The sequence below is a fragment of the Carcharodon carcharias genome, chromosome 23 (genome assembly GCF_017639515.1).
Source record: "Carcharodon carcharias isolate sCarCar2 chromosome 23, sCarCar2.pri, whole genome shotgun sequence".
Lineage (NCBI taxonomy): Eukaryota > Metazoa > Chordata > Chondrichthyes > Lamniformes > Lamnidae > Carcharodon > Carcharodon carcharias.
This window is the reverse complement of record NC_054489.1, coordinates 7,327,011-7,348,129: the sequence shown is the minus strand read 5'-3', so window position 1 is coordinate 7,348,129 and position 21,119 is coordinate 7,327,011. Positions and strand designations below refer to the sequence as shown.

Genomic DNA, 21,119 nt, shown 5'->3' with positions numbered 1-21,119 from the left:
GTGAGATGGCAGTGAAGTGGCAGTGAAGTGGCAGTGAGGTGGCAGTGAAGTGGCAGTGAAGTGGCAGTGAGGTGGCAGTGAAGTGGCAGTGAGATGGCAGTGAAGTGGCAGTGAAGTGGCAGTGAGGTGGCAGTGAAGTGGCAGTGAAGTGGCAGTGAGATGGCAGTGAGGTGGCAGTGAGGTGGCAGTGAGGTGGCAGTGAGGTGGCAGTGAAGTGGCAGTGAGGTGGCAGTGAGGTGGCAGTGAGATGGCAGTGAGTTGGCAGTGTGGTGGCAGTGAGATGGCAGTGAAGTGGCAGTGAAGTGGCAGTGAAGTTGCAGTGAGATGGCAGTTTGATGGCAGTGAGGTGGAGGTGGATTTCATTAGCGTAAATGTGAAAACTCTGCCGTGCTTTTGGCTGATGTCACCAAGGGGAACCATGTAAATGAGAAATAGGAGGGACCAAGGAAATATCTTTGGCAACTCCAGAGGTAATGGTGCTGAAGCAGGACCAGAAGCCATTGCAAAGATTCTCTGGTTATGGTTTGGTTAGATAAGAATAGAACCAGGCGACTGCAGTCCCACCCAACTAGATGAGAATAGAGAGACGTTGGAGTAGGATGGTGTGGTCAACCATGTCAAAGGCTGCAGACAGGTCAAGAAGACTGAGAAGGTGAGAAGGTGTTGTGACTTGCACGCTTGTTGCAGGGTGACCGAGTTGGTACTTTAGATAGATAGTGTCTACACACACTTCTTAGGGAACACATTCTGTTTATTTATAAGGTACAAGGCAAGTACACGTGTGCTTCCACACCAAACTCTATCTACATACTTCTGCTGCTCACTTGCAGACTACTGACTTCCAACTAACTACAGAGTTAGCCCGCACTACTCCACTATTGGTTACTCAAGATCATGTGATCTTCCTTTATAACATTCCTCTTAAAGATATACCACACATTAGATAAAACCATAGTTACCTCCCCTTTTACTCAGAAACATATTTTTACATTTACAATTACAATTTTTTCAAAATATCAAATTATTTATATTGATAAGTAATTTACAAATTCAGTCTTTCTGGGGGTTTCCTTTGGCATGTAAAACGTCTCAGTTCTACAACTTCAGATGCCTTGTTAGGAACCTCATTTCCTGGAGTTGTCTGAACATCAGATTCTTCAGCAGGTACCTGCAAATCTGTTTCCTCAACTCTGGTAGGTACAACAGGCACTTCAGACACATCTGTACTAGGGTCAGTTCTCTCAACAGGAAATGTTGATTTGGTCGTGAACACTGGTGGAATCATTTCTTGATGATTTGTCTCTCTCTTCCTCAAATGATGCACATGTCTCCGTATGACTCAGCCTTCCACCTTCACATGGTAAGATAGAGATCCAGTCACTGCACTTATTTCACCCGGTAACCACTTTGTTCCTTCTCCAAAGCTCTTCACATATACCATCTCCCCCACGGAAAATGTCCTCTCACGACTATGCCAGTCATGTCCAGTTTTCTGACTTGCTTGACTCTTTTCCACCTTCCCCCCTAAATTTGGCATTATTAAGCTCAATCCCATCCTAAGATGGTGTTTCATGAATAATTCCGCAGGTGTGACACCTGTTGTTGTGTGTGGGGTGGTTCAATAATGAAAAAGAAAGCGTGCTAGCTTGGTTGCAAGGCAATCTCCTGTTAACTTTTTCATGCCAGACTTGAATGTTTGAACTGCTCTTTCAGGCAGTCCATTTGAAGAAAGGTAGTACGGCGAAGTCTTCACATGAGTGTTACCGTTGAGGCTGATACACCATTGAAACTCAGCACTCATAAAGGCTATACTGTTATCAGATACGACCAATTCTGGTAGTCGCAAAGTTGCAAAACTTTGACGTAGCTTCTCAGTTGTAGCAGAAGATGTTAGTGACTTCACTTCATATATGTCCATCTATTTTGAGTGGACATCAACAATGAACAGAAACATTGTTCCCATGAAAAGTTCCACATGGTCATTGTGTAATCGTACCCATGGTCTTCCTGGCCACTCCCAATGGTGTAACAGAGCTGTTGAAGGCAACTTTTGCAATCACTGACATTGTACACAATTCTTCACTAAACTCTCTATTTCTCCATCCACCCCAGGCTGTGTGCTATGATCTTCATTCAGGACATTCCTGGGTGAGCACTATGTAGTTCAGTTGACAATTGCTTTCTTCCCTTTGGAGGAACCATCACTCGTGCTCCCCATAATAAGATACCATCCTGTTTGGTCATTTCATGTCTTCTGTTAAACTACGGTTTCATTTCATCAGTTACAGGCTCTTGTGACCAACCATGAAGTACTTTTTCTTGTACTTGAGATAGAACTGGGTCCCTACTTGTCCAGTCTCTGACCTGTCTAGCACATACCAGTGATGAATCTAAAAAATTTAACAATAACACGAGTTCTTGTGGAACTGGGAGATCTTCAACATTTTCTTATAAAGGTAAATGACTAAGTGCATTGGTGTTTGTGATTTGACTTCCAGGCCAGTGTACAAAGGTATACTCGTCTGCTGCCAGGATCAGGGCCCATCGCTGTATTCTTGCTGAGGGTATGGGAGATATAGCCTTGTCCTCGCTGAACAATCCTAGCAATGGCTTGTGCTCTGAAACGATAGTTAAATGACGGCTGTGTATGTACTGGTGAAATTTCTTGACACCAAAGATGATTGACAGGGCTTATTTTTATATCTCATAGAGTCATAGAGGTCTAGAGCACAGAAAAAGGCCCTTCGGCCCATCGAGTCTGCACCGGTCAAACATGTACCTAACTATTCTAATCCCATTTTCCAGCACTAGACCCATAGCCCTGTATGCTGTGGCATCGCAAGTGCACATCCAAATACTTCTTAAATGTTATGAGCGTTTCTGCCTCTACCACCCTTTCAGGCAGTGAGTCCCAGATTCCCACCACCCTCTGGGTGAAAAGATTCTTCCTCACATCCCCTCTAAACCTCCTGCCCCTTACCTTAAATCTATGCCCCCTGGTTATTGATCCCTCCACCAATGGGATAAGTATCTTTCTGTCTACCCTATCAATGTCCCTCATAATTTTATACACCTCAATTATGTCCCCCCTCAATCTCCTCTGCTTCTAGGAAATAACCCCAATCTGTCCAATCTCTCCTCATAACTAAAAGTCTCCAGTCCAGGCAACATCCTGGTAAATCTCCACTACACTCTCTCTAGTGCAGTCACATCCCTCCAGTGATGCAGATTCCAGAACTGCACGCAATACTCTAGCTGTGGCCGAACTAACATTTTATACAGTTCCAGCATAGCCTCCCTGCTCTTATAATCTAGGTCTCGGCTAATAAAGGCAAGTATCCCATATGCCTTCTTAACCACCTTATCTACCTGCCCCTCTACCTTAAGGAACCAGTGGACATGCACATCAAAGTCGCTCTGATCCTTGGTACCTCCCAGGGTCCTGTCACTCATTGTGTATTCTTGTGCCTTGTTTGTCCTGCCCAAGTGCATCACCTCACACTTATCCCGATTAAATTCCATTTGCCACTGATCAACCCATCTGACCAGCCCGTCTATATCCTCCTGTAATCTAAGGCTATTCTCCTCACTATTTACACCTCACCAATCTTCGTGTCATCCGCGAATTTACTAATCAACCTTCCTACGTTCAAGTCTAAATCATTTATATATACCACAAACAGCAAAGGACCCAACAACGATCCCTGTGGAACCCACTGGACACAGGTGTCTAGTCACAAAAACACCCCTCGATCATTACCCTCTGCTTCCTGCTACTCAGCCAATTCTGGATCCAATTTGCCAAATTGCCTTGGATCCCATGGGCTCTTACCTTCATTATCAGTCTCCCATTCAGGACATTATCAAAAGCCTTGCTGAAGTCCAAGCAGACTATGTCAAATGCATTGCCCTCATCTACACACCTGGTCACCTCTTCGAAAAATTCAATCAAATTGGCCAGACGTGACCTCCCCTTAACAAAACCATGCTGACAGTCCTTGATTAATCCCTGCCTCTCCAAGTGTAGATTAATTCTGTCCCTCAGAATTGCTTCCAATAGTTTCCCCCAACTGAGGTTAGACTGACTGGCCTGTAGTTCCCTGGTTTATCCCTTCCTCCCTTCTTGAATAACGGTACCACATTGGCTGTCCTCCAGTCCTCTGGCACCTCTCCTGTGGCCAGAGAGTTATTGAAAATTATTGCCAGCGCTCCTGCTATCTCCTCCCTTGCCTCACTCAACAGCCTGGGATACATTTCATCTGGGCCTGGAGATTTATCTACTTTTAAGCCTGCCAGACCACTTAGAACCTCCCCCCTTTCTTTGCTAACTTCTTTAATTATATCAAAGTCCTTCTGCCTGATTTCCATACCCATGTCGTCCCTCTCACTTGTGAACACCGACACAAAATATTCATTTAGAATCCTACCTATGTCTGCCGGCTCCACACACAAATTACCACTTATTGTCCTTAATGGGCCCTACTCTTTCCTTTGTTATCCTCTTACTCTTAATGTACTTGTAAAATAACTTTGGATTTTCCTTTTTTTCCTTACCAATTTTTTTATGCCCCTTTTTGCTCTCCTAATTTCCTTTTTAAGTTCCCCCCTACACATTCTATACTCCCCTAGGGCTTCCATTGTTTTCAGCCCTTGGTATCTGCCATAAACCTCCCTTTTTCTGTTTATCCAATCCTGTATATCCCTCGACATCCAGGGTTCCCTGGATTTGTTGGTCCCACCCTTTGTCTTTACTGGAATATGTTGGCCCTGTACTCTCCCTGTTTCCTTCTTGAATGAGTCCCACTGCTCTGATGCAGATTTATCTAAAAGTAGCTGCTCCCAGTCCACTCTGGCCAAATCATATCTGATCTTATTAAAATTGGCCTTCCCCCAATTTAGAACTCTGATTTCTGGCCCATCCTTGTCCTTTTCCATAACAAACTTGAATCAAACGGAGTTGTGATCACTATCTGCAAAATGCTCCCTCACTGATACCTCTACCACTTACCTGGCTTCATTCCCTAAAATTAAGTCCAAGACCACCTCCTCTTTTGTCAGACCTTCTATGTACTGGCTTAAAAAGCTTTCCTGGATGCATTTTAAGAATTCCGCTCCCTCTAAACCTATGACACTATGATTCACCCAATTAATGTTGGGGAAGTTGAAATCCCCCACTATTACTATCCTATTATTTTTACACTTCTCTGAAACTTGCCTACATATCCAGTTTCTCTAATCTGTCCAGTTCGGTGTCGACCTTTTCCCACAGTGCATAAGGTACTGGTCTTGCCTTCATGAATCATGGGGTTGCCTCTGGATCCACATGAATTTTTGCTTACAGCCCCTGGATCTTCCCACGTTCATCCCTGAAGACTGAGGCATATTTTTGTAGTAGCTCTGCTATCCTACTTGCTCTCGGCTGGAAAATTTCAGCCCATTCTAACTTAACCTCCTTTAGCCAACCCGCTACTACCATCAAGGGTAGCTTTGCTGATTGAGTCCCATAATGGACAGTAACTCTGCTTGTGCCTTTGATTTGGACGTCTTCACCTTTGTGAGTTTTTAATTTGGCATCAGTTTCTTCCAAATTTAATTTACGTTCACCATAATACAGATATTTGAAGTTATGCTCACCAATCACTGTATTGGAAGCTCCTGCATCCATTTCCATTTTAATAGGTCTGCCATTTACCTTCACTGTCACATGTATTGGTTCTATTTTCCCTTCCTTCAAATTAAATAATGAATAACTACCTGAATTTGTTGCTTCAGGCTCTTCTACATTGTAAATCTTATGAGGTTTTCTCTTTTGTTTGAAAGGCAGCCTGATTCTTTCCTCTCACTGTCTCATTATGTGTCCATCTCAATGACAATAAAAACATTTGATTTTTTTAAACTGCCAATCATTAATAGTCTGCTTATTTCCACCACTGTTGCCATTATTCCATATTTTAATTGCTGAGCCAATTCTTTTTATTTGTCTGCTAGTTGTGGCTGTTTCCTACTTCTCGACAGAGGTTTGCATTTTTGTGCCCTTTTTGGCTGGGGCTTCCCACCCAACATGGAGGATGGCGCCATTTTGAGCACCCTGTAGGGCTTTTGAATCCTTGACTGCACTTTCCATGGCCAGTGCTATCTCCAGCACCTTCTTAAAATCCAAATTTGTTTCAGACAGTAATCTCTTCTGAATCATGTCCTCATTCACACCACACACTAAGTGATCTCTGAGTATATCGTTTAAAGATGTACCAAACTCGCAATGTACTGTTAGCTGTTTCAAACTTGCCACATAACAAGCAATTGTCTTCCCTGGGGCTCTACTCCTTGAATTAAACTTGAAATGTTGCATCGTTACTGAAGGCCTTGGCTGGTAGTGACCTTTCACGAGGTCCACTAATTCATCAAAACTTTTCAAACCTGGGGCACTGGGTGCCATCAAACTTGAACTAAGCCATAGGCTGTGTTCCCACATGTGTAGATAAGAGGATTGCCCGCTTCTTCTTTTTCCCCTGTAATGGCGTTCACTTGGAAATAGAATGCAAGGTATTCAATATAATGAGACCAATCATCCAAGGCTGGATCGAATGGATCAATTCTCCCAAATTATGGCCTGCTTTGAGGGTATTGCTTCGACAATTTGAACGGAAACTTCTACTTACTCATACTGAGCAAGGTACAGCCCGATTTCGATTCTTTTGATTTCCTCCAAGATTTTACTCTCAATGCTGGTTTGTTGTACCTTTCTCCTAGCCAAACTTTTTCCTTCTTGCCAGTTTGTTGAATTCTCGTCGCAAGTTTGTTGGGTCTACGCTTTATTCTCATTTTATCTTCGTTTTATCCTCGTCGCCAGTTGTTGACTTGTGAGTCACACTTGCACGTTTGTTGCAGGGTGACCGAGTTGGTACTTTAGATAGATAGTGTCTACAGACACTTCTTAGGGAACACATTCTGTTTATTTACAAGGTACTCAGCGAGTACACGTGTGTTTCTACACCAAACTCTATCTACATACTTCTGCTGCTCACTTGCAGACTTCCAACTGACTACTAACTAACTACAGAGTTAGCGCTACTCCACTATTGGTTACACAAAATCATGCGATCTTCCTTTCTAACATTCCTCTTAAAGGTATACTACACATTAGATAAAACCATAGTTAGTGCAGGAGGGTTAGTTTGTCTCAGTCACATAGGATGTCATTTGTGACTTTGATAACAGCTGCTTCAGCACAGTGGCTGAAATCTGATTAAGACCCTTCTTAAAACCTACCTTTTTGACCAAGCTTTTGGTCATCTTCCTCATGTGGTTCAGTGTCAAATTTTGGTAACACTCCTGTGAAGCCACTTGGGATATTTAACTATATTAAAGGTGCTGTATAAATGCAAGTTGTTGCTGTTGAAGTTTTTTTACTATTCTGTTTACTTCATGCAGACTTGCTTCTTCATTTATTAAAAGGTTAAGATGAATGTTCCTTCTGCTCTTTATTGACTTCAGGTCTTCATTGATAATATTTTTAAACTACGAAAAAAGAAACATTTCCAAACAATGTAGCAAAAGCTACAGCAAAGTCCTTAGGCTTTTTATCAGTGAATGTTCTATCATGTCTATTAAAACCCAGTTTTAAAAAGATGAACAGTCACTGATGCATTGATGTAAACACCTGATCTAAATATCAGTTGCTTTTCTCTGTAACTCACCTGGAATTGCGAAAAACTTGCCCCTTTCAGACAAATGCAGTTCTCCATCTGGCATAACAGCCAATACTGCAGCCTCAAATCAACAGGTCACTGGATGCACTGGCACCCACACATGGCCTAGGTGTCTAACAGCAGTTCAGGTGAGATCATCGATTACAATGTCACTCTCTTTCCCTGGCCCAAACTATTTCTGTACCAAGATTGTCCTTGAGCAGAAACAACTCCAAACACCTTGTCTGCTAATAACTGCCACCTCTCCCTACACTCAACTCACCCTTTAGTCTCAAACTGGCAGGAACTCCTTATACTTCCCAATGAAGATTAACCTTATTGCAGTCACTGTTATCCACTCCCCCTCAAACTCCCAGCTTTCTCTTTACCAAATTATACCCTCAGCCTTCCCATTTTTTGTAGCTCCTCATTCTACCTTGCCCTCGGTATAGGCTGACTTACACTGTGTATGAAGCCCACTATCTGCCTCCCATTCTAGTTTCTGACTGTCCAACTTCACTTTTTCACCCTCAAGCCTGAGTCTTTCATCCAGCAACATCCCTACCTCCTTCAGAGCCATTCAAGAAACCCATCCTAACCCTCTCCAATCCCTGCAAGCACTGCCCTGATTCACAGCTTCCCTTCCTATCAGGGTCTGGATTGGCATGTTCCTCATCTCTCTCTTGACTCGTTATTCACATTCTTCCAATTTAGCTTCTCCCCAACCCGTCTCATCAAGCTCCTTGTCTCCACTGCCTTCAAGGCAATTGATCGCTCTGTCAAAGTCCTTTTTCAAAGGGATTATAAATCTGGTTCTACTCACACACTTGACTCAACAAAGACACTGTCTTACTGCCAATAGCATCTGTTCACTGTGACCTCCTGTGTACCTCAGGGAACCATCTTTGATATCCCATTTCTCTACTTATATGCTTCTTCTTCAGTTCTCTGCCCAAAAACAGGTCGGATCCACAGCACCACAACATTCACCCTGGATAGGGGAAAGGGGGCAGGTCTTGAATCCACCCCAGACAGAATGGGGATCAAGCACCATGCTGTTGACACTAACCTGATTCACACCTGCCTTCCAGCCAACTGAACCAACCAGCACCCCACAAGGGATCCAAATTGCTGTGGCAACATACACTTTTACATGCATGTTGCAGTCTGGAATAATGGATGGTGATGCTAGGGGCTCCACTTTCTTTCTATTACATGGCTGATCAAGAATCTCTCCCACTCATACTGCCTGCCTTTGGCATGTGTTGGAAGGATTTACATGGTGATATCAACCTGTTTGGCTGTGTTATGAACACCTCTTCCTCGGCCATCAAGTCCTGGAGTGGGACTTGAACCTGGAACTTCTGGTTCAGAGGCAGGGATACCGCCCACTGCTCCACAAGACCTCCACCTATACGCTATCCCTTGGCAATATAACCTGGAAGCAGAGCAGCAGCTTTCACACACACTTCAATGACACCCAATTCTACCTCACCGCTTCCTCCATTGAGTCATTTACAGGATGTCGCTGGCTGGGCCCAGCATTTATTGGCCATCCTGATTGCCCTTGAGAAGGTGGTGGCGAGTTGCCTTCTTGAACTGCTGCAGTCCCTGTGGTGTAGGTACACCCACAATGCTAATAGGAAGGGAGTTCCAAGATTTTGACCAGAGTTAAAGGTTATGGCCACACTCTAAAATTGGCAGATTGAAACCAAAACCTGGATGAGGCAAAACTTCCTTCAGCCGAATGTTACGAAAACTGAGCCTATTCTGTTTGACCTCCATGAGCATCTCTGTGTCTCTGCCCTCAGCTCCACCGACTTCCTGACTGTTATCTCAGGTCTGAAAGCTTTTGCTTCTTTGCTCAATTCATACACTCACCTTTTTCTCCAATATCTGCTCATCTATTATTGAAGCTCATTCCTTCCACCTCCCCAACATTACCTACCTTAACCCCTATTCTCCACTGTCTCTCTTCGAAGCACTTAAAATCTGGAATGTGCTGCCTGGTGGAGGCAGATTCAATAAGTTTCAAATGGGAATTGGATAAATACTTGAAAAGGAAAAATTATCAGGGACATAGGGAGGGTGCAGATTAGTGGATCTAAAGAGCCAAGAGATGTGTGATGGGCCGAATGGGCTCCTTTTGCAGTGTACAATTCTATAATTTTATGATCCCTCCCTGCTGCAGAAACTTTAATCCATGCCTTTGTCACTTCAAAGCTTGACTTCCCCAATGTCATCCTTATACCCCTACTCATCCAAAATGGTGCAGCCCACATCTTAACTGACAAGCAGTCTCCATCCCATTCTCTCCGAACTCCACTGCCTCACTAATTCCCAACCTTATTTTCAAATCTCTCCATGGTCTTGACCCATTTCTTTTACCTTATGTCCTCACACATATCCCTTGTTCAGCTCTGAACAGTTAATATGTGTCTCATGCATGTGAGGCGGTGCTAAAGTGGGAATGTCTTTGGACTAGTAAGCCAGAGGCCCAGGCTATTGCCGTGAGGATATGGATCCAAATCCCACCATGACAGTTGGAGGAATTTAACTTTAATTAATAAATCTAGAATATAAAGCTGGTCTCAGTAATGGTGACCATGACAACTATCATTGCTTATTGTAAAAACCTAACTGTTTCATTAATGCTGTTACCTGGTCTGGTCTAAATGTGACTCCAGACTCACAGCAATGTGGTTGACTCTTAGCTGCCCTCTGAAATGGTCTAGCAAGCCACTCGGTTCAGTTAGGGGCGGGCAACAAATGGCCCATGTTCAAAGAAAAACAGATTCAATTTTTTTTTAAATCTAAAGTTGACCTATTAAAATCCGAACTTCATTTGATGGTGTTCGTCCTTCCTAATTATCAGAGTGTTCCTATCATTAAGCTGCTATGATTTTAAGGTAAGGTTCATTCCTTCCCCTAGGTTCACCATGGCAATGACTCTTCACCCTGATTGGATGCTACTGCTCTTCTTCGCTCATTCCCACCTTACAGTTACGATGACTCTGATTCTGCTCTTCATTCCCAAGGTACTAAAGAGATATGGTAAGGGGAAAATTTCCCAATTTACCACACAATGGGGGAGTGGAACAGATTGCCCACCCGAGTTCAGTGCCATTAGGATTGAGACGGGTTTGAAAACTGGAAGCTGATCTGCTCCATTGGGTTTCTGTCCAAGCCCTTAAGATGAAAAATTACATCAATTCCACACATTTACTACTGAATTCCATTGAGTTGCACCAAGAGACAGGACAGGCTCTCCAGTAAGTGGGGTCATTTGTTTTGCTAAGTCTGTGGTTGTACCTTCCAAGGTTTCAGCTGTGGTCCAATTAGATAGCACACTGCCTTTACCCAGAGCAAAGTTTCTGCTAAACTGTTTGGGTGCACAACCGTGGAGCAGCTTGAGAGGAGGTGCCTGAAAAGTACCACAAAGGCCTTGTTCTGGGATAAATAATGGGTGTGCACAGCCATGCAAAACAAATCAAAGGGACTGCACACTGATAAAATCAGGTGATGCTCAGCAGCAACTAAATTTTAATATAAGAACATAAGAACTAGGAGCAGGAGTAGGCAATTCAGCCCCTCGAGTCTGCCTCGCCATTCTATACGATCATGGCTGATCTCATTTTGGCCTCAACTCCAATTTCCCACCCTTTCCCCATAACCTTTCAACCCATTACTAATTAAAATTTTAAAAGGAATATGGACCCAGAGGGTAGTTAGAACGTAGAACTCGCTACCACATGGAGCAGCTGAGGTGAACGTAGGTGCATTTAAAGGAAAGGTAGATAAACAGATGAAAAAGAAAGGAATAAAAGGATATGTGGATAGGATGAGATTAAGTGGTGGGGGGCAGGGTGGGGGGGGAGAGGCTTGTGTGGAGTATAGACCAGTTAGACAGAATGGCCTGTTTCTCTGCTGTACATACTATATAATCACTTTTACATTAGTAAATAGGTTAGGGCCAATCTTTCAGAATTAAAAAAATAATGCTTCAACATGAACAATGTTTACAGTAAGTACAATAATTAGGGTTATTTAGCAGAAGGTTTTACGTGAAGAAATTGATGAGATTCCTAGTGAATTGTTCCACAGCTCAAGTCATTTTCTTTTCTGTTTGCAGTTCCTCCATGTGGGAGCACCTGTGAGGGAGGACATAGTGGCCGAGGTATATGAGGACGAGCTTGACATGCGCTTTTCTGGTTCCTATCTCAACAGCAGTATCACGTCTGCCTGGAGCGATCACAGCCTGGAGCCTGATGATATCAGGGTGAGCACAGAGAAAGGGATTGAAACTAGGTTGCTGTGATGCAGAGAATAAGTAGGTCACCTTTGGAAGTATTGACTGGAGAAGAAAAATCCTAGCCCCTGGGAGCAAGTTCACTTTCAACCGCTAATGAGGACATGCCAGAATCAACCACATCCCAAGAACGGATATTAGAAATAAAGACTATAAAGGGATTCTCTAGGTGTGACAAACGTGATATGTTTATGCCAGAATGATATCAATTGTTGTGTTTCCTTAAACACTCTTGGAAAATGATTAGATGCTTTCCTATCAAAAAAATATTGCTGGCCAACCAAAGTATTGTTGGGTTGCACCATGATTATTAGCCTCAACAACATTTTTAAAAATCTATTCTTATATGGGATGTAAGCATCATTGGCTAGGCCAGTGTTTATGGCCCATTCCTAATTGGCCTTGAGAATGTGGTGGTGAGCTGCTTTCTTGAACCACTGCAGGTGTAGGTACACCCACAGTGCTATTAGAAAGGGAGTTCCAGGATTTTGGCCCAGCAACAGTGAAGGAACAGCGATATATTTCCAAGTCAAGATGGTCTGTGGCTTGGAGGGAAACTTGCAGGTGCTGGTATCTGATACCCTTGTATCTGCTGCTCTTGTCCTGCGAGATGGTAGAGGTCACGGGTTTGGAAGGTGCTGTTGAAGGACCCTTGGTGAGTTGCTGTAGTGCATCTTGTAGGTGTTAGACACTGCTGCTACTGTGCTCAATGGCAGAGGGACTGACTGTCGAAGGTGGTGGATGGGGGGGCAGTCAAGCGGGCTGCTTTGCCCTGGGTAGTATCAAGCATCCTGAGTGTTGTGGGAGCTGCACTCATCCAGGCAAGTGGGGAATATTCCATCACACTGCTGACTTGTGCTTTGTAAATGATGGACAGGTTTTGGGAGTGGGCAATTTACTCGCTTCAGGATTCCCAGCCTCTGACCTGCTCTTGTAGCCACAATATTTATATGGCTGGTCCAGATCAGTTCCTGGTCAATGGTAACCCCATAGATCGAGGAGGGGGAGGGGTTCAGCAATTGTAATGCCATCGAATGTCATGGGGAAGTGGTTAGATATTCCCTTGTTGGAGATGGTCATTTCCTGGTACTTGTGTGGCGTGAATGTTACTTGCCACTTATCAGCCCAAGCCTGGATATTGTCGAGGTCTTGCTGCTGGGTTACCAAATAAAGCAATACATTGCAAGATGGAAATCCAATGATCATGTGGATCATCTGAGATCCCCTCACAGACCTACTTCAACCCCAGAAAACTTTTTTTTCTTATTTATTCTTTCATGCGGTGTGGGTGTCATTGGCATTCCTGATAGCCCTTGAACTGGGTAGTTTGCTAGGCCATTTCAGAGGGCATTTAAGAGTCAATCACATGTAGGCCAGACCAGATCAGGATGGCAGATTTCCTTACCTAAAGGACATTAATGTAGCAGATGGGTTTTTACAACAATAAATGATTGTTTCATGGTCACCATTACTGAGACTAACTTTTAATGCCAGCTTTTAAAAATTAATTGGCTTTAAATTCTCACCAGCTACTATGGTGGGATTTGAACCCATGTCCCCAGATGCTCTGGATTACTAATCCAGTGACATTGCCACCACATCATCTCCTCGTTCCTCACTCCCCACCCTCCCCCCACTCCACCCCCAAACATGTGAACTATAACATAGAGAACAGTGTCAGAGTAAACTAGACAATCAGTAACATAGGTAGGAGGTTATAGGCTTGCCACAAGCATATCTGTTTCTAGAATTTCATGCATTACATAGAATTTAAGCACAGGAACAAACCATTTGACCTGACAGGTTCTTGCTGGTGTTTATGCTCCACAAAAGCCTCCTACTACCCTATTTCATCTCACTCTCTCTTCATATCCTTTGATTTCTGTCTTTCTGATGTACTTATTTAGTTTCCCCTAGGCTGATAGATCATGGGGAGCTCTTTCACTTGGTCAGCATGGATTCCAGAATCTTGTTTAATCATCTCCATGGGCAGGGGAATTTCCCTGAGAATTTTTCCAAATTTGCCTCTTCCAGAAGACCCTGTCACTGTTGGGAAGTTGGGGCTGGGGATGGTGGAAGTAATGATCAATGTGTGGGAGTTACACCATGCCAGGGTGAGACAAGTTTGATGGATTGGATGTTTCTTTTTCTCTATGATATGTTTGTAACATACTTAGAAGTGCATGGTCCCCAAAGAGCTGATAGCTTCAGAGATGTCCAAAGCAATGTGGGAACACCACCACCTGGAAGTTCCCCTCCAAGCCACTCACCATCCTAACTTGGAAATATATTGTCATTCCTTCACTGTCGCTGGGTCAAAATCCTGGAACTCTATAGAACCATAGAAAAGTTACAGCACAGAAGGAGGCCATTCAGCCCATCTTGTCCATGCCAGCCCGAGGACACCCAGGTGCCCTTTCTAATCCCACCTTCCTGCACCTGGCCCATAGCCCTGCAGCTTAAGGTGCAGATCCAGGTACTTTTTAAGAGTTTAGAGTTTCTGCCTCTACCACCAACTTGGGCAGCGAATTCCAGACACCCACTACCCTCTGCATAAAAAAGTTCTTCCTCATGTACCCCCTACACCTTCTGCCACTTATTTTGAATCTATGTCCCCTGGTTCTAGAATTCTTCACCAAGGGAAACAATTTTATCCTGTCCACTCTATCTATTCCCCTCATAATTTTGTACACCTCAATCAACTCACCTCTCAGCCTTCTTGTTCTAAGGAAAATAACCCCAACCTATCCAATCTCTCCTCGTAGCTACACTTTTCTAACCCTGGCAATATTCTTGTAAACCTCCTCTGCACTCTCTCAGAGCTATTACATCCTTCCTGTAATGTGGTGACCAGAACTGCACACAATACTCCAGTTGTGGCCTTGCCAGTGTTTTATACAATTCCAACATTATATCCTTACTTTTATATTCCAAACCTCTGCCTAACAGCACTGTGGGTGTACTTACACCCTATGAACTGCAGTGGTTCAAGAAGGTAGCTCACTACCACCATCTCAATCCCAACTAGGGATGAGCAATAAATGCTGGCCTAGCCAGTGATGCCCACATCCCATGAATGAATTTTTTAAAATGACAGATGGTTTAACAAACTGTTCAAGACCAGAGTTCCAGAGGCTCAGAACTGAGACAACAAGATCAGCAATGGAGCAGTCATCCCAAAAACTACACCATTGTGGGTCAGATGCTGATGAACAAATGAAACTGTAGTGTGCTGTGTTGCCAACCTTGGTTAAATGTATTCATGGAGGTTTCATCACAGAACTCCTTTCCATTGATCACCCAATGCGCTCTCACTCATGGTGCCTGGTTTTCCCACAGCCAATCAGAAAGCAAACAAAACTCTTCATTACTCAATCAGATGATCCTTGCCTGTTTGTTTCCTCCCAAATCTCCAATGTCTTTATAATCAATAAAAACATGTTCTAAGAAAATCGTATTTGATGGTCTTATGATTTTTCTCCAGGATTTTGCTTGAGGCAATGTCCTAGAGATTAATCTTCAATTCCCTGACCATCCTGGAGAGTTGGCAACACTAGTAGTGAGGTCTCAAAGGGTATAAGCAAGGAGAGATTTTTATGGCATCTCTATTGTGATCCCAAAAGACCGTCTCATCATCCCGTGAAAGATACACCGGGAGAAAGGTGAAAAGATGCCATCAAGCTGATCAGGAGCATTCTTTTCAAGAAACTTCTGGGAAACATTAATACTCCATTGACTTTTTTTTCTCCTGCAGGATGAACTGAAGAAGCTTTATGCCCAACTGGAAGTGCATAAGACAAAGAAGATGACAGCCAATAACCCACACCTGCAGAAAAAGCGGAGTTCCAGGAGAGCTCTCGGTCGTTCCATCATTAAGCGTATAACTGAAATCCCTGAGTCAATGAGCAGACAGTGCAGCAGAGATGGATCTATTGCAGGGAGCAGTTATGCGGGTTCATACAGAAAAAAGCTTTATGATTCTGCCAGCTCCAGCCTGAAAGTGAAGGAAGACTCCATAAAGCATCGTGTTTTCTCAATAAGAAAATCTCACAGTACCTATGACCATGTCAGGGAGCATCGGGATGGTCACATCAGCAGGGCCGATTCCGCCAGAGATCCTTCGCTGTTGGATTCACTGATGAGGAAGAAGCTGGCGAAGAAAGCCTCGCAGAGATCCGACATTGACTCGTTAGATGACGCCCCTTTAGTGTACAAGTCTGTTAGTGCACATAACCTAACCGTGGATATGAATCCATTAAATGTCAAGGCAGGCACACTGCAAAAATCTCTCAGTGTTGTTAGCTGTGCAAGAGAAAATTCATTGACGATCACAATAAAGCATGAAGAGAACACAAAACAGGTGGGAGACAGAGTTCAAAAGAAGCCGTCAATCAAGCAAGCACCAGCCAAGCCACAGCCTTCCACGGCTCCAATACAGTCGGAAGAGGCAAATAAAACCACCGATTCAACCATGCAGCAGGGAACCAGTGAACCCCCTCAAGAAACATCAAAGCCACTGTTACAAGACAGCCGCAACAACACTCTGGTTTGTCCCTGGGACTTTCAGGACCTGCAACCTCCACCTTCTGAGACAAAGGATAACAAATACACCACCTGTGCCAAACGGAGCAGTGTTGACAACTTACAGTCGCAAGGAAAGCTGCAGGGGAACAGAAAAAGATTTGCCAATTTGGTGAGGAAGCATCGAAGTTTGCTTCAAGATACCGTTGGTTGTGATGTGAAGGAGACATCAATGGTTCAGTCTGAAACTGCAGTGTCAACCGACGTGAAACATGGAGCCAATACATCACCAAGATTTGGCAAATCAGTAGAATATTCAAGAAAAGACAGCATTCATCCTGCAGCAGTCTCCCCCAAGGCTGATAAAACACGATTATCTACTGAAAAGATTGATCAAATAAAAACGGATGCCCCTGTAGTTGGAAGCAAGCGGGAAAAATATATGTCACTCATGAAACAAGCATCAAGCATTAGCTCCATCATTTGTCCGTGGGAGACAATGGCAGATGATACATCATCCATGGATTCAAGTGTAGATCAGAAGAAGGGAAGGTCTTTGTCAGTCTGTGTTGGTTCCCCAGAATCACTTTTACATGGATCATTGAAAGTTAAAGATGCAAATGATCCATTGAATCAACCTAAAGGTTTTGGACAGTCCTTGAAACTCCTAGTGGCACCAGACAAAATAAAGGATAGCAAGAAAGAGAAGTCGAGGAAAGTAAATGAGAAAGTCAAGGGCGGTACAGAAAAAGAAAAGAAAACTGAAGCAGCGAGTTCATTAGGTAAGTCTGCAGCTATTTGTCCTTCAGAAACAGTGGAGGCCAAGAACAAGGAAGAAAAATCACACTCAACTGATAAGTCAAAAATGGCAGCTACCTCTCCGCTGCACACAGGAGATACAGGGAACAAGCGGGAAAAATATATGTCACTCATGAAACAAGCATCAAGCAATAGCTCAATCATTTGTCCATGGGAGACAATGGCAGATGATACATCATCCATGGATTCAAGTGTAGATCAGAAGAAGGGAAGGTCTTTGTCGGTCTGTGTTGGTTCCCCAGAATCACTTTTACATGGATCATTGAAAGTGAAGGATGCAAATGACCCATTGAAGCAACCTAAAGGTTTTGGACAGTCCTTGAAACTCCTAATGGCACCAGACAAAATGAAAGATAGCAAGAAAGAGAAGTTGAGGAAAGTAAGTGAGAAAGTGAAGGGCAGTACAGAAAAGGAAAAGGAGAAGAAAACAGGAGAGACCAAGAACAAGGAAGAAAAATCGCAGTCAACTGATAAGCTTAAAGTGGCAGATACCTCCCCACTGCGCACAGGAGATACAGGGGACAAGCGGGAAAAATACATGTCACTCTTAAAACAGGCATCAGCAAATGCTACAATCATCTGTCCATGGGATGTCATTTTGGAAGAGACATTGGGCATCAATGCAGATCAGAAGAAGGGTAGGTCTTTATCACTTGGTGCTAATGTCTCAAGATCACTTGTGCATGGCAGCTTGAAAGCAAATGATGTAAATTATTCATTGCAGCAATCTAAACAATTAACACTATCATTAAAACTTATGATGGCACCAGGAAAGATGCTCGATAGAGAGAACAAAGGAGGAAACTCTCTGCCTGTTGATAAATCAAAGGTCGCGGATGTCTGTCCCTGGGATACAGAGAATACTGGGAACAAGGAGGAAGCATCACTGCCTGTTGATAAATCAAAGGTCACGGATGTCTGTCCCTGGGATATAGAGAATACTGGGAACAAGGAGGAAGCATCACTGCCTGTTGATAAATCAAAGGTCACGGATGTCTGTCCCTGGGATACAGAGAATACTGGGAACAAGGAAGCAACACTGCCTGTTGATAAATCAAAGGTCACGGATGTCTGTCCCTGGGATACAGAGAATACTGGGAACAAGGAGGAAGCATCACATCCTGTTGATAAATCAAAGGTCGCGGATATCTGTCCCTGGGATATAGAGAATACTGGGAACAAGGAGGAAGCATCACTGCCTGTTGATAAATCAAAGGTCGTGGATGTCTGTCCCTGGGTTACAGAGAGTACTGGGAACAAGGAGGAAGCATCACTGCCTGTTGATAAATCAAAGGTCGTGGATGTCTGTCCCTGGGATACAGAGAATACTGGGAACAAGGAGGAAGCATCACATCCTGTTGATAAATCAAAGATCGAGGATATCTGTCCCTGGGATATAGAGAATACTGGGAACAAGGAGGAAGCATCACTGCCTGTTGATAAATCAAAGGTCGTGGATGTCTGTCCCTGGGATACAGAGAATACTGGGAACAAGGAGGAAGCATCACTGCCTGTTGATAAATCAAAGGTCACGGATATCTGTCCCTGGGATGCAGAGAATACCAGGAACAAGGAGGAAGCATCACCACCTGTTGATAAATCAAAGGTCGCGGATATCTGTCCCTGGGATATAGAGAATACTAGGAACAAGGAGGAAGCATCACTGCCTGTTGATAAATCAAAGGTCGCGGATGTCTGTCCCTGGGATATAGAAAATACTGGGAACAAGGAGGAAGCATCACTGCCTATTGATAAGTCAAAGGTCGCAGATGTCTGTCCCTGGGATACAGAGAATACTGGGAACAAGGAAGCATCACTGCCTGTTGATAAATCAAAGATCGCGGATATCTGTCCCTGGGATACAGAGAATACTGGGAACAAGGAGGAAGCATCACTGCCTGTTGATAAATCTAAAGTTCCAGCTATTTGTCTTTTGGAGACAGAACATACTGGAAGCAATGAACAAAAAACACCGTCCATTGATAAATTTAAGCTCATAGTTACCGGTCCCTGGGATACAGAAAATACTGGGAAGGAGGAGGAATTATCACCACCTGTTGATAAACCTAAGGTCACAGATATCTGTCCCTGGGATACAGGAGATAGTGGGAGCAAAGGAGAATTACCACTGCCTATTGATAAGTCTAAAGTTCCAGATGTTTATCTTTGGGAGACAGAACCATCAGCAACTGGAAGAATTCAAATGTGTACAAAAGCTGAAAGTAATTTAACTCCCTGGGACATTCAGGCAACAACAAAACAGCCTGAAAATAAAGAAGCTGAAAGACCAAAAGATAAAGAAAATGTTAATGATTCCACTGTCAGCTGTCCTATGCATTTAGTATGAGTTGAATGAGGTGCCAAAGCTGAAGGTTTAGGGACCATGAAATTTTTATGTAAAGCTTTCCCATGATATGGGATAAAACAAAATTTGTTAAATGCAGGATTTCTGATGTAAATACAAAGTGTGCAACATAATAAACAGCTTCTTTCCAAAAGGAGTGGCTAATAATACATTTGTGTTCAACTAAATATTCAATTCATTGCTACAACTAAGCAACCTGAAGCAGGTGTATCCATATTGCATATCTCTAAAGACAGTAGTGATGATAACCTTGAGGGTTGTTTCATGGACCAACATATGAGATACTTTAAAAAGGTATCTTAAATTAAATTACATCTCATTGATTGTAAACTGATACGAAACACCACTGCCATTTTAACAAACAGGGGAATATACAGGTATTTTCCTTTCCCCTGTTTTTTTTCTGATACCATGCTTGTACCATGATACTGGCATGCAAGTTTAATCAGTGTTCAGTGGAAAAACTAGATTGCAGGTTCATTTTGCTGTCTTCCCCATGGGATTAGATTGAGAAAATGTTTTTTTGCTGCAGCTGCTCTAGGAAATGTGCTCCAATTGGACACTTCCCAAATATACACATTGCATTAGTATCCTAGGTCACTGACATCAGAATATTTTAGCTAGGTGTTACCTGACAGAGAAATGCATTCCTTCTACTGGATAGCAATTTGGAGGAGGATATCTTGCTGATATATCTCTAACCAAGGTGTAGAGAAGCTAATCAAAGCACTCCAACCACCGTCACAGCTAACATATTAATTTACTTTACACCTGAAATATTGAAGACACTACCAAAACTAAATTTATTGCCAAGCTCCAGTTGCACTAAGAATGTCAACTTTAGTGTTTCCTTTGAAGACAGTCTTGTAGCTTGGGAAAGGGGTCAAATTCAGCCAGGTTAGGTAGCCAAGATAAATTTCATTTTCTAAAACACCGGAGGCCAGGATTGAACCTGCAAAATCTATCCACTCATGTAATTTGTGAGAAAATATTGTTCTTTATTATTGTTATTTGTTCTCCAATTAGGGCAACAAACTAGAAAGGTGTGATTAGAACAGATTTGTTGAATTTATTTTCATAACTTGCCATGGGATTTGAACCTACAACTTCAGTTGGCTGGTCCATCATTTGCCTGGGTGACAGTAGCCAAAATATTTCTTCATGTCTGAGCAAATCCTAAACCGCAGTGAACTAAAACCTACATGTTTAAAATGGTTATAAAATGAGTACTTGTGATTCTGCCAGGTCAGAATTAATACTTAAGCTGTCAATGCCCTGCCAAAGGGAAAGTGATTTAGCAAAAATATTTATTTGCTAGTTTCAGTTTCTTTCCAATAGCCTCAATATTCCTTCTGTCATTAGCAGATCTCACATACCTCGCCACTGAGACAATGTGCAAGTGAGTAATCCTCCTCCT

At 43.1% G+C, this 21,119-nt stretch overlaps 1 protein-coding gene across 1 annotated transcript in view; it reads left to right on the top strand.

The window, feature by feature from the left end:
* The window catches only part of gpr179 (G protein-coupled receptor 179), a 106,279-nt gene extending 86,595 nt beyond the window's left edge, over window positions 1-19,684 (top strand). Inside the window, exons 9-11 of the mRNA XM_041173788.1 lie at window positions 10,621-10,726; window positions 11,821-11,967; window positions 15,752-19,684. Of these exons, the coding sequence (XP_041029722.1) occupies window positions 10,621-10,726; window positions 11,821-11,967; window positions 15,752-19,684 (4,186 nt within the window). The remainder of the gene's footprint in view (window positions 1-10,620; window positions 10,727-11,820; window positions 11,968-15,751) is intronic.
* Window positions 19,685-21,119: the final 1,435 nt, after the last annotated feature.